Source organism: Nipponia nippon, unplaced genomic scaffold, assembly GCF_047370975.1.
Source record: "Nipponia nippon isolate SJK-2023a ecotype South Korea unplaced genomic scaffold, ASM4737097v1 scaffold_33, whole genome shotgun sequence".
Taxonomy (NCBI): domain Eukaryota; kingdom Metazoa; phylum Chordata; class Aves; order Pelecaniformes; family Threskiornithidae; genus Nipponia; species Nipponia nippon.
This window is the reverse complement of record NW_028262351.1, coordinates 1576787-1589135: the sequence shown is the minus strand read 5'-3', so window position 1 is coordinate 1589135 and position 12349 is coordinate 1576787. Positions and strand designations below refer to the sequence as shown.

General features: G+C 43.3%; 1 protein-coding gene across 24 annotated transcripts in view; it reads right to left on the bottom strand.

The window, feature by feature from the left end:
• Positions 1 to 12349, bottom strand: part of LOC104019864 (5'-AMP-activated protein kinase catalytic subunit alpha-1) — a 112381-nt gene that overhangs the window by 40942 nt on the left and 59090 nt on the right. For 6 of the 24 annotated variants that reach the window (XM_087770836.1, XM_087770830.1, XM_087770831.1 and 3 more), the window contains one exon: positions 6198 to 7657. The exons of 5 other annotated variants lie outside the window; for them this stretch is intronic. In XM_087770836.1, coding sequence (XP_087626962.1) covers positions 7485 to 7657 — 173 coding nt within the window. In that variant the 3' untranslated portion in view covers positions 6198 to 7484. 13 more of the 24 variants (XM_087770828.1, XM_087770823.1, XM_087770837.1 and 10 more) reach the window with 11 other exon arrangements.

The window sequence follows — 12349 nt, the reverse complement described above, 5'->3', positions numbered from 1 at the left end:
TGCCATGGACTGATCCAGACTGCACTGGAATAGGGTGGGGCTCCGGAACACCTGCAATACATTGATGACATCATCGTGTGGGGCAACACAGCAGCAGCAGTTTTTGAGAAAGGGAAGTAGTCCAAATCCTTCTGGAGGCCAGTTTTGCCATAAAACAAAGTAAGGTCAAGGGACCTGCACAGGAGATCCAGTTTTTAGGAATAAAATGGCAAGATGGACGTCGTCAGATCCCAATGGATGTGGTCAACAAAATAACAGCCATGTCCCCACCAACCAGCAAAAAGGAAACACAGGCTTTCTTGGGCGTTGTGGGTTTTTGGAGAATGCATATTCCAAATTACAGTTTGATCGTAAGCCCTCTCTATCAAGTGATCCGGAAGAAGAAAGATTTCAAATGGGGCCCTGAGCTACGACAAGCCTTTGAACAAATTAAACGGGAGATAGTTCAGGCAGTAGCCCTTGGGCCAGTCTGGGCAGGGCAAGATGTAAAAAATGTACTCTACACCACAGCTGGGGAGAATGGCCCTACCTGGAGCCTCTGGCAGAAAGCACCAGGGGAGACTCAAGGTCGACCCCTAGGGTTTCAGAGTCAGGGATAAAGAGGATCCAAGGCTGGCTATACTCCAAGTGAAAAAGAGATATTGGCAGCATATGAAGGGGTTTGAGCTGCTTGGGAAGTGATTGGTACTGAAGCACAGCTCCTCCTGGCACCCTGACTGCCGGTGCTGGGCTGGATGTTCAAAGGGAGGGTCCCCTGTACACATCATGCAACTGATGCTACGTGGAGTAAGTGGGTCGCACTGATCACACAACGGGCTCAAATAGGAAACCCCAGTCAACCAGGAATCTTGGAAGTGATCATGTACTGGCCACAAGGCAAAGATTTCGGAATATCGCCAGAGGAGGTGGTGACGCATGCTGAGGAGTCCCCACCGTATCATAAACTGCCAGAAAATGAGAAGCAATATGCCCTGTTCACTGATGGGTCTTGTCATCTTGTGGGGAAGCATTGGAGGTGGAAGGCTGCTGTATGGAGTCCTGTACGACAAGTCGCAGAAACTGCTGAAGGAGAAGGTGAATCGAGTCAGTTTGCAGAGGTGAAAGCCATCCAGCTGGCTTTAGATATTGCTGAACAAGAAAAGTGGCCAGCGCTCTATCTCTATACTGACTCATGGGTGGTGGCAAATGCCCTGTGGGGGTGGTTGCAGCAATGGAAGCAGAGGCAAACCCATCTGGGCTGCCGCATTTTGCCAAGATATTGCTGCCCAGGTAGAGAACCTGGTTGTAAAAGTACGTCATGTAGATGCTCAGATACCCAAGAGTTGGGCCACTGAAGAACATCAAAACAACCAGCAGGTGGATCAGGCTGCTAAGATTGAAGTGGCTCAGGTGGACCTGGACTGGCAACATAAGGGTGAATTATTTCTAGCTCTGTGGGCCCATGACACCTCAGGCCATCAAGGAAGAGATGCAACATATAGATGGGCTCGTGATCGAGGGGTGGACTTGACCATGGACACTATTGCACAGGTTATCCATGAATGCGAAACATGCGCTGCCATCAAGCAAGACAAGCAGTTAAAGCCTCTCTGGTATGGAGGACGATGGCTGAAATATCAATATGGGGAGGCCTGGCAGATTGATTATATCACACTCCCACAAACCTGCCAAGGCAAGCGCCATGTGCTTACAATGGTGGAAGCAACCACCGGATGGCTGGAAACATATCCCGTGCCCCATGCCACTGCCCAGAACACTATCCTGGGCCTTGAAAAGCAAGTCCTATGGCGACATGGCACCCCAGAAAGAATTGAGTCAGATAACGGGACTCATTTCCGAAACAACCTCATAGACACCTGGGCCAAAGAGCATGGCATTGAGTGGGTGTATCACATCCCCTGTCATGCACCAGCCTCCAGGAAAATCGAACGATACAATGGACTGTTAAAGACTACACTGAGAGCAATGGGTGCTGGGACATTCAAGCATTGGGATACACATTTAGCAAAGGCCACCTGGTTAGTCAACACCAGGGGATCTGCCAATCGAGCTGGCCCTGCCCAGTCAAAACTCTTACGTACTGTAGAAGGGGATAAAGTCCCTGTAGTGCACATAAAAAATATGATGGGGAAGACAGTCTGGGTTACTCCCAGATTTTCACCCTTCCAATTCTCTCCCCCATCCCACTGGGGTCGGGGGAGTGAGTGAGCACCCGTGTGGTGCCTAGTTGCTGGCTGGGGTTGAACCACGACACTAGTCTATCAGTCATGTGAATTTGCTTATTCACCAGTCAAGTCATAAGGTTTCATAACGTAACCCGTAACTCTTAATATCGTGCACCTATGAACAAAAGAAAAGAATTAGTTACCTAGCTGACGGTGAGAGTGCTCATCCTTCCTCCTCCATCACGGTGCAAGCATTCCCTGTATCACACCGGGAAGCACAAAAGCCTCAGCAGTCCAGCTGCTGTTGGATCCACTTCAAAAGCTTTTTGGGTAAGATGATGTTTTATACCCTCCAGCTTGGAGGTTTGGTCTATACCATTTCCATAGTGGATTCTGAGGAAACTGCCAGACAAAAGATAATGGCTGCCGGACACAGCAAGCTGCAGGTGATAATGGCTGCATAATGGCCGAAATGCATAAAGAGCTGAAGCTCTTCCTGGCCACCTGTCCTGCCTAAGTGGTGCTGTCCCTTTGACCTAATGGCGCTGCTCCCAGCATACATCAGGCCTTAGCATGAGCTAGGTTAGCCAAAATCTAAGCAGGAGTTGAGTGAGCAGTCACAGCCATATCTTAATCAAATGCCTATTCAGTAAGCATTTAAGATCTATTTCTGAATTGAATGAACAAATAAAAATGTAGCATGGTGATGTTTTACATTTTTTAATATATTTTAGTCACTGTAATTATAATTATTTTGAATACTCAGGAGATGTTAAAAAGTGTAATTTTGTATGTGTGTACGTGCATGCACAGATTAAAAATTCACATATATACAAAAATATATTCAGGAAGAACCTTGCAACAATTAATGAAAACTCAATAATACAAGTACAACATGGTAATTACGTCTTTGAAAGGGATAATTAATTTCTGCAAAGACCGTAAGTGTCCTCTTAAAGAAATAAAAATATTCAACTGAAAGTATGATTTGAGCTAAGTAATTTTTCTACAGTTCACTTTCTATTTCAAAAATCACTATGCTTCTCAAGCAACATTATTTCCTTTAAAAATGTGTTATTTTGAAAATAGAAATCAGATATGAAAAATGCAAAGATGATTGATTTCAAATGGTTTCACTTGTCTATGAACCTATTATTCAATATGTTTTTGTCATGCAAAACGTTATCAAAATCAAGTAAAAATGACGTGTTCCCAATCCTGAATTCTCCGGGAATTCCTCAGTTGACCGTTTTTTCCAGTCCAGTTAGGAGGCGACCATCTCTACTATGTCTCCAAGACAATTAGAAGAGTGCAGTCCCAGAGCACATCAAAGAAACAGCCTGACTTAGTTTCTCTGAATTGCCCATGAGGAACCAACAGCCATTTTTCCCTAAAGAAAGATGAAGACCAGGCAAACAAATCTCCTAAGTTACGCCTCTAAGTTAACATAGTGTGAATACCCACCACAGCATCTAAAATCCAAAAAGAATAAAAAGGGAGACTCAGGCAATGCTGTCCTGAAAAATTGGTTCACTAAGAACATACTTCAAATGGCAGGTCATAATAATTAGGAAAAACAAATTAATTCCCTTTATCAGATTAGCCTTACTAGGAAAGGAAAGGCTAAATGCAATACACTTCAGACGTACCTATTTCCAACTCCCACCATTTTACTTTCGGTAGTGTCTGTAGTACAGTACTTAAGATAAGCAAAGGCCAGTTTCAGTCTCAACTGAATTTTCTTTCTTCTGGTAAAACATTTAATAATAACTAAGCATTCAGGGGCTTGGTTGGTATAGCATTTACTTTCATCTAATCTGAAAGTGTTTAACCCATTCACCTATGAAAGCAATATGAATGTTTCTACTGATTTCATTTGACTACAAATCAGATACCAGGTCTATCACACAAACGCAAAATAATAATCCATCTCTGCTTCATAGGAAACTTCCTCATAGAAAAAGTAATCTTAATCAAAAATAAAGACTTCTGATAACAGAGAACAGTTCATGCTAACTGGAAGATAAAAAATGTTAATGAATAAGGACTGAAATAGAGTTTTTTAAAAATCCCTTTTTCTTTTACAGTTAAAATAAAAGCTCATTAATTAATGGGAAAATGTAGACATTGACTTGTAAAATTATGAAATACAGTAACATGAAAGCAGTTGTTTGAATGTAGTTAAGCATGTTTACATTACATTTGTACATAAAATTTTTTAAAATCAACTTTTGGCTTTCTTCTCCAAAAATATGGATGAAGGAACAACTCAGGTCATTGCTTTTTCCATTTACAAAAGAAAAAAAACTTCAATTCTTTTTCTTTTGTAGGCTCCCCCACTGCTTAAAAAAACAAAACCAAAGCAAACCCAACACAATAAATAACACTAGTTCTTAAAACAGTATGGCAACCCATAAGGCTGCCCTATCGGGCTCGACAAATCTCCTTCTCAGTAAGTCTCTACTGCGCCTGAAGCAGAAACAATCACTACTGTTTTGGCTGCCAAAAGAGCTTTCTCCTTCTCTGCGATGGCAGCACAGACTGCCACAATTACATCACTTTCAAAGTCATAGTCTGGAACTGATTCTTGTGCAAGCTTTTTCTTTTGCCAGTGCTTGCACTGCCTCAGTCTTTGTTGCCTTCTGCTGTTCATGTAGCTTTCCTGCCCAGGAAATGTCCTCTTTCCATACTTCAGGGTTCATTGGAAAGATGTGTAAGGACTCCTGGAAACTTCAGATTGCCTAGAAACAGAATAGGGAAAAAACCAAGGACTAGAAACTTTAAAGCCTACATATTTCATCACAGAAACTAACAGAAAAAAATTTATGTACATCATTCAAGCAAAGACAAAATGATTTTACTCCAATCTGTCTTTAGTGGAACAATTCTCCCTCAGCTGTAAAGTTCAATAGCAGCATTACCCTCAAACAACTGTGCATACAAGTGTCCGAAAGTACCAATAATACATGAACAAATCAGGTACCTGGCTACAAAGGCACAAATATGAGTCCACATGTCAAAAATAATATTGTAATTAAAAGGCCACTGCAGTTAAGCATAACAAAAAATGTTTTTACAAATATATCAGCGACAAAAGGAGGGCCAAGGAGAATCTCCATCCTTTGTTGGATGCGGAGGGAAACATTGCCACAAAGGATGAGGAGAAGGCTGAGGTACTTAATGCCGCCTTTGCCTCAGTCTTTAATAGTCAAGCTAGTCATCCTCAGGGTATTCAGGCCCCTGAGCTGGGAGATGGAGATAGGAAGCAGAATGAAGCCCCAATTATCAAAGAGGTAACAGTTAGCAACCTGCTACTCCAACTGGATGCCCACAAGTCTCTGGGGCCAGATGGGATCCACCTGAGGATACTGAGGGAGCTGGCAGAGGAGCTTGCCAAGCCACTCTCCATCATTTACCAGCAGTCCTGGTCAACCAGGGAGGTTCCAGATGACTGGAAGTTAGCTAATGTGATGCCCCTCTACAAGAAGGGTCGTAAGGAGGATCCGGGGAACTACAGGCCTGTCAGCCTGACCTCGGTGCCAGGGAAGGTCATGGAGCAGATCATCTTGAGTGCCATCACACGGCACATGTGGGACAACCAGGGGATCAGGCCCAGTCAGCATGGGTTCATGAAGGAAAGATCCTGCTTGACCAACCTGATCTCCTTCTATGACAAGGTGACCCGCTTGGTGGATGAGGGAAAGGCTGTGGATGTTGTCTACCTGGACTTTAGTAAGGCCTTTGACACTGTCTCCCACAGCAGTCTCCTGGAGAAGCTGGCTGCTCACGGCTTGGATAACTGCACTCTGTGCTGGACGGCTGGACGGCCAAGCCCAGAGAGTGGTGGTGAATGGAGTCAAATCCAGTTGGCGGCCGGTCACAAGTGGTGTTCCCCAGGGCTCAGTATTGGGGCCAGTTCTGTTCAACATCTTCATTGATGATCTGGATGAGGGCATTGAGTGCACCCTCAGGAAGTTTGCTAACGACACCAAGTTGGCCGGGAGTGTCGATCTGCTGGAGGGTAGGAAGGCCCTACAGAGGGATCTGGACAGGCTGGATCCATGGGCTGAGGCCAACTGTATGAGGTTCAACAAGGCTAAGTGCCGGGTCCTGCACTTGGGTCACAACAACCCCATGCAACGCTACAGGCTTGGGGAAGAGTGGCTGGAGAGCTGCCTGGCAGAAAAGGACCTGGGGGTGTTGGTTGACAGCTGGCTGAATATGAGCCAGCAGCCAATGGCATCCTGGCTTCCATCAGGAATAGTGTGGCGAGCAGGACTAGGGAAGTGATTGTCCCTTTGTACTCGGCCCTGGTGAGGCCGCACCTCGAATACTGTGTTCATTTTTGGGCCCCTCACTATAAGAAAGACATTAAGATGCTGGAGAGTGTCCAAAGAAGGGCAACGAAGTTGGTGAAGGGTCTGGAGCACAAGTCTTATGAGGAGTGGCTGAGGGAACTGGGGTTGTTTAGTCTGGAGAAGAGGAGGCTGAGGGGAGACCTTATTGCTCTCTACAACTACCTGAAAGGAGGTTGTAGTGAGGTGAGGGTCAGTCTCTTCTCCCAAGTAATAAGTTATAGGACGAGAGGAAATGGCCTCAAGTTATGCCAGGGGAGATTTAGATTCGATATTTGTGGCAATTAAACACAGACTCCGCGTGTGAGTTTAGGCGAAGACAAGTGAAGACAAGTGAAGACAAGTGAAGAAGACGACAATGACAATGACAATTTATTTTTACAATCTATCCCTGTTATAATATGATCTAGTGTTCATGAGCAAGCAAAACCCATTTCATCGGCTACTGTCTTTTGTCCACGCGTCTCTTCAGCGTTACTTATTGGTTCTTCAAGCTGGTGCACGCGAATTCCTCTTTCAGGGATGTATCCAATCTCATCCTTATTTTTCTGCCTCTAAGTTTCACAAACTTGTTTGTAACAAGCCTCAAGGCCACAGCTGCATCTCATCAAAGTAAAACACTATCTCATTTATTCCCACAATTCCCCCTTTTTGTTTTTCTACTACAAAAGCTTGTTTAATCATATTCTATAGCATTTTCTATACCCAAGACACTAGACAAGAAACTATCATTGTTATAGTGCAAAATATTAGTAACAAGAAAAAACCCATTTTGATTAGAGACATTATCCACCTGCCAATTCCCCAACTTGTTACTAAGTGATTCAGCCAACCAAATCCATCAGTGACTTGTAATTTGCTAACTTCAAATCTTTGATTGCTTTATGGATTAATTCGGAGTTATCTGATAAGTCATTCCCCATCAGTCTTCTCGGAGTTCAGTGTCTTCTGCTGTTCGTTCTTGTTATCTGGCAAGAGACGGTCTTACGCACCTTACAGGTACCCACTTAGGTCCTACATCCGTTGAGACACAAGCATACCCTCTGCCCCAGGTTAGTAGATCAAAAGGACCTTCCCATTTACCTGTTTGTAGCAACTTTGTAAAAACTCGGGCCTTCTGTGGTGTGGCTGTTAAATCTTTTGATTGAAGAGACAGAAAATGAGAGATAATAACAGGAATATTATTTTCAGACATATTCAGGTAGTTTAACACATACACGGCTTTGCTTAGTCTGTCTGCTGGAGTGGCTCCTGGCATTCCCCCTTTTTGTTTTTGCAACATGGATTTGAGAGTGCGATGTGCGCGTTCTACTATGGCTTGGCCTTGTGGTGAATGAGGAATTCCAGTGCTATGTTGAATTCCCCATCGATTAAGAAATTGTGTAGATTTATTACTAACATATCTGGGACCATTATCTGTCTTTATGCGGTGAGGGACACCAAGGGCAGCAAAGGCTGATAGCCAGTGTCTAATAACATCTTTACTTTTTTCCCCACTGTGCACAGTAGCCCATACAGCTCCAGATAAAGTGTCTATAGAAACATGGACATTCTTCAAGCGACCAAAGTCCATTATATGGGTGACGTCGGATTGCCAAAGCTGAAGTGCCTGTAGGCCCCGTGGGTTAACCCCTGTTGCCTGAATAGATGCAAACTGTTGACAGTCTGGGCAGGCACGCAAAATTTCCTTTGCCTCTCCCCACGAGAGATCAAATTGTCGTTTTAATGCCCTTGCGTTTTGGTGAAAAAAGGCATGAGAGAGCCTTGCTTGTTGTGTTTTTTCCGGTATAGGTTGTGACCAAACCGGTGCTGTTAAATGATCAGCCCTAGCATTTCCTTCTGTTATGAACCCGGGTAACCGAGTATGACTTCGTACGTGCATCACAAAATATGGATGCTGCCTATTATTAATTAACAGCCACAACTGTTTAAACAGGCTAAACAGGTGTTCATTCGGGACATGTTTAAGCCATGCTTTTTCTAATCTGCAAACTACATTGCAAACATATAAAGAGTCAGAAACAAGATTTATAGCCTGGTTATTCCATAGAGTAAAAACTTGTACCACTGCATAGAGTTCTACCACTTGTGGAGATCCTTGTGTATGATACACCTTTTCCTGCCATTGTTCGTTATCAAACCACACAAGGGCAGCTTTTCCGGTTTTTGCAGAGCCATCTGTAAAGATAGTGGGCCCGTCTATGGGATAATTTTGACATAATGGTATTCTCTGGATCAGAACTTCTGAATGTAATCGGATGAGTTTGTGAGCAGGATAACGTATATCTATCTTTCCTGGAAATCCTTCCAATGCTATTTGCAATGGGAGGCTATTTGCTTGGCACCATTCCAGATATTCCCCTGTCAATGGTATATAAATATGTTGTACTTCTGTGCCTGTTAATTGGACCGCACGCTTTCGCCCTTTACAGATAATACCTGCTAGCATTTCTAACTGAGTAACAATTGTCCTTTTGGGCTGGTATGACAGAAAAATCCATTCCAAAACAACCAATGGATCTGTTAGTGTGGGTACCCATTGGCTTAACAATCCTAAGGCTTGGTAATTGTGGGAGAATATATAAAGTTGCAGGGGTTGATCTTCTACGCGACGGTGTGCTTTTTGGTTTTGTATTGCTTGATTGAATTCTTGCAGAGCCTGTCGCGCGTCAGACGTCAACTGACGTGCAGATGCAAGGTTGTTATCTCCTTTTAGCAATTCAAAAAGAGGAGCTAGCTGTTCATTTCTCAGTCCAAGATATGGCCGGACGCAGTTGATGGTTCCTAACACTTTTTGTAGGTCATTTAGGGTTTTGATGTTCAGCTTAATCTGTATCGATTGGGGTTCAATTGTTTGTTGCAAGATTTTCCAGCCCAGATATTTCCAAGGCTCAGTTTTTTGTACCTTTTCAGGGGCTACTTCAAGTCCATATCTGTTTAAAGCTTATCGTATCTCTTTTTCTACTGCTTGTAACTCGATTTCCGGTCTTCCGGCTATTAAAATGTCGTCCATATAATGGTAACACAATAATTGTGGATACTGCATCCGAATTGGCGACAAAGCACGGGCTACGTATTGTTGACAAATTGTTGGGCTCTTTTTCATTCCTTGCGGTAGAACAGTCCAATGATACCTTTGCATGGGTTCCGATTGATTGACTGCTGGCACAGAGAAGGCAAAGCGTTTCGCATCCTCCTTTGCAAGGGGAATGGTAAAGAAACAGTCTTTTAGGTCCATAACCAGGATGCTCCAATTGCGAGGAATCATTGTTGGTGATGGCATCCCAGGCTGTAAAGCTCCCATATCCTCCATAACTTCATTTATTTTCCGGAGGTCATGCAGTAATCGCCATTTTCCACTCTTCTTCTTGATAACAAATACTGGCGTATTCCAAGGGCTAGTGGTAGGTATTATATGTCCTTGTTCCAGTTGCTCCTGCACTAGATCTTTCAACGCTTGGGCCTTTTCAGTAGTCAGGGGCCACTGGTCCACCCACACTGGTTCCTCTGTTTTCCAGGTTAGTTTCAGTGTGGGTCGATATTCGGCCCACTGTTCAGTGGCCCCTATTAAAAATGTGCAGCAGAAGTAGACGTAGTGGTGGTAATAGTGGTCCCCCAGGCACTTAGTACATCTCTTCCCCATAAAGTTAGCGGAGCCAGCACTATGTAAGGTTTTGTAGATGCTACTTGACCCTCAGGAGTAATGATTTGGCCAATATTAGCACTTTGCTTGGCTATCGTCGAGCCACCAATACCTGCTATGGCACCGTGGGCGGAGACCAGTGGCCATGTTTGCGGCCAATGAAGAGCAGAGATAACGGTAACGTCGGCTCCGGTGTCGACCATGCCTCTTATTGTGATTTGAGGGGGTTTTCCATGATGCAGAGACAAGGTGCATACTAATAGTGGTCGGTCATTCTGTATTTGTTGTGTCCAAAAGATTTCTGGCGTGCCCTGCGGGGTTAGCTCTGGAGCGGTAGCAGAAGCTGCAGCCTTTCGGTCTGACTCTAACTGTTCTAAAGAGTCTTTCAGTAAACGCCATGTCGTCAAAACACTTGTGGCATTGCTGTCCCCCCTGGTGGCCGCTTCCCATAACACTTTTCCTGCCTCCTCCCAAGTCTCCACCTGGAACGTGGTCACTGCGTTCGCTTGTTGCCCGTTTTTTCGCAACCAAGTTAACAACAACCGAACCTTTCCTTCATCATAATTTATGCCCCTTTTTGCAAGGATTCGCAAAAATACATGCAAAATAGATTTTTCTTCTGAGGACATTTGCGCCCCCATTTTCCTGTCCCCAGCTGCTCACCTCTTTTTCCCACAGATATTAGGATAAATTTCTTCACGGAGAGTGTGGTTAGGCATTGGAACAGGCTGCCCAGGGAAGTGGTTCAATCACAGTCCCTGGAAGTATAAAAAAATGTGTGGATGTGGTGCTTAGGGACATGGTTTAGAGGTGGACCAGGCAGTTAGGTTAACAGATTGGACTCGATCTCAGAGGTCCTTTCCAACCTTAACGATCCTATAATTCTATGATTCTATAAAATCATTTTTGTTTTGATGGTTTTCTATCCCACTTTTCTCCTATCATCAGACGTATGGGAAGGCAAGAGCAGACAGATATGGTTTAAAGGAATACAGAAAAGGGATGACTGGGATTTAAAGTATCACTGATACTTCTCCTTTTAAATTAGCATGTAGTCATTTCATATACAGACCTAATAATACAGTAATCCTAGCCCCATGATAAGCAGTTTCTGTAACAGGTTTGTGGTTGCAAACACACCAGTTCAGGCAAAAGCACACAAACAAACTCCCAGCCTGGAGAGATGCTCTAAGAAAGAACTCCTATAATCTTATAAACCATGTAGTATTAATACAATTATTTAAGTATAACTGATACTATCTTTCAGCTCAATTGGGAAAAGTTCCGCAAATACAACTACTCAGCAAAAGCTGTTAAATATAAAAAAATGCGACCGTCTAATCCAGTAGATGTGATATTCGGCAATAAGAAGAAATTGCTACAATACTGGAAAAATGCTAGTCCAAAAATAACAGCTGTGTGGGATTTATCGTTATATTAACAGCAAAAAGGTCAAGACCAACCTTATCTACTCAGACTCGTGTGTATGTGCACACAGGCATGTGTGTATTTCACATTTATGACTGTATGGTCAGTTAAGGAAGTGGCCACCCGAGTGACCAAACTCTTGCACGATGATATACAGAAGCCTTCCTGTGGGGTAGAAAATCAGTGATGATACGGATTTGGATTATATTTGGGAAGAGTTCTAGCAACTTGCATATAAAGACTTTAAAGACACGAACAACCATCGAATGCCATATTCTATTGTAATTTATAAATACTCAAAGCATGCAAATTAATTTGAAAAATCACAACTTTTCATCTGCATTGACAGAAACTGCCAATTCATCCTTCTGCTGGCACAGATTAATATATGAATTCCATATGACCTGAACTCAGCAGACAAGAGATACAAATCAGATTTAAGAAATGCTGATTATGCTATCAATATTACTGCTGTTGTAATAGGCAGCCTTTCAGCTCCAAGAAAAAAAAAACAACAAATTTTATTATTGGTCCCCAGCCAGCTCTGAAGTACAGGAGCATGCTGAACTTTAAACAGAAGGAGGAGTGCAGTTTAATTCTTGCAAAACAGTGTCATTTTATTCAACTTTGCTAGCTTTTAATTTCCAGGGATAGATAAGCTACAAGTAACACTAAATGCTCTTTTTTTTTGTATTTCTGTTGAAAAAAAATATAAACAAACACCATCTGCTTTTAAGCTTTCCATGAAAGAGGCCTCC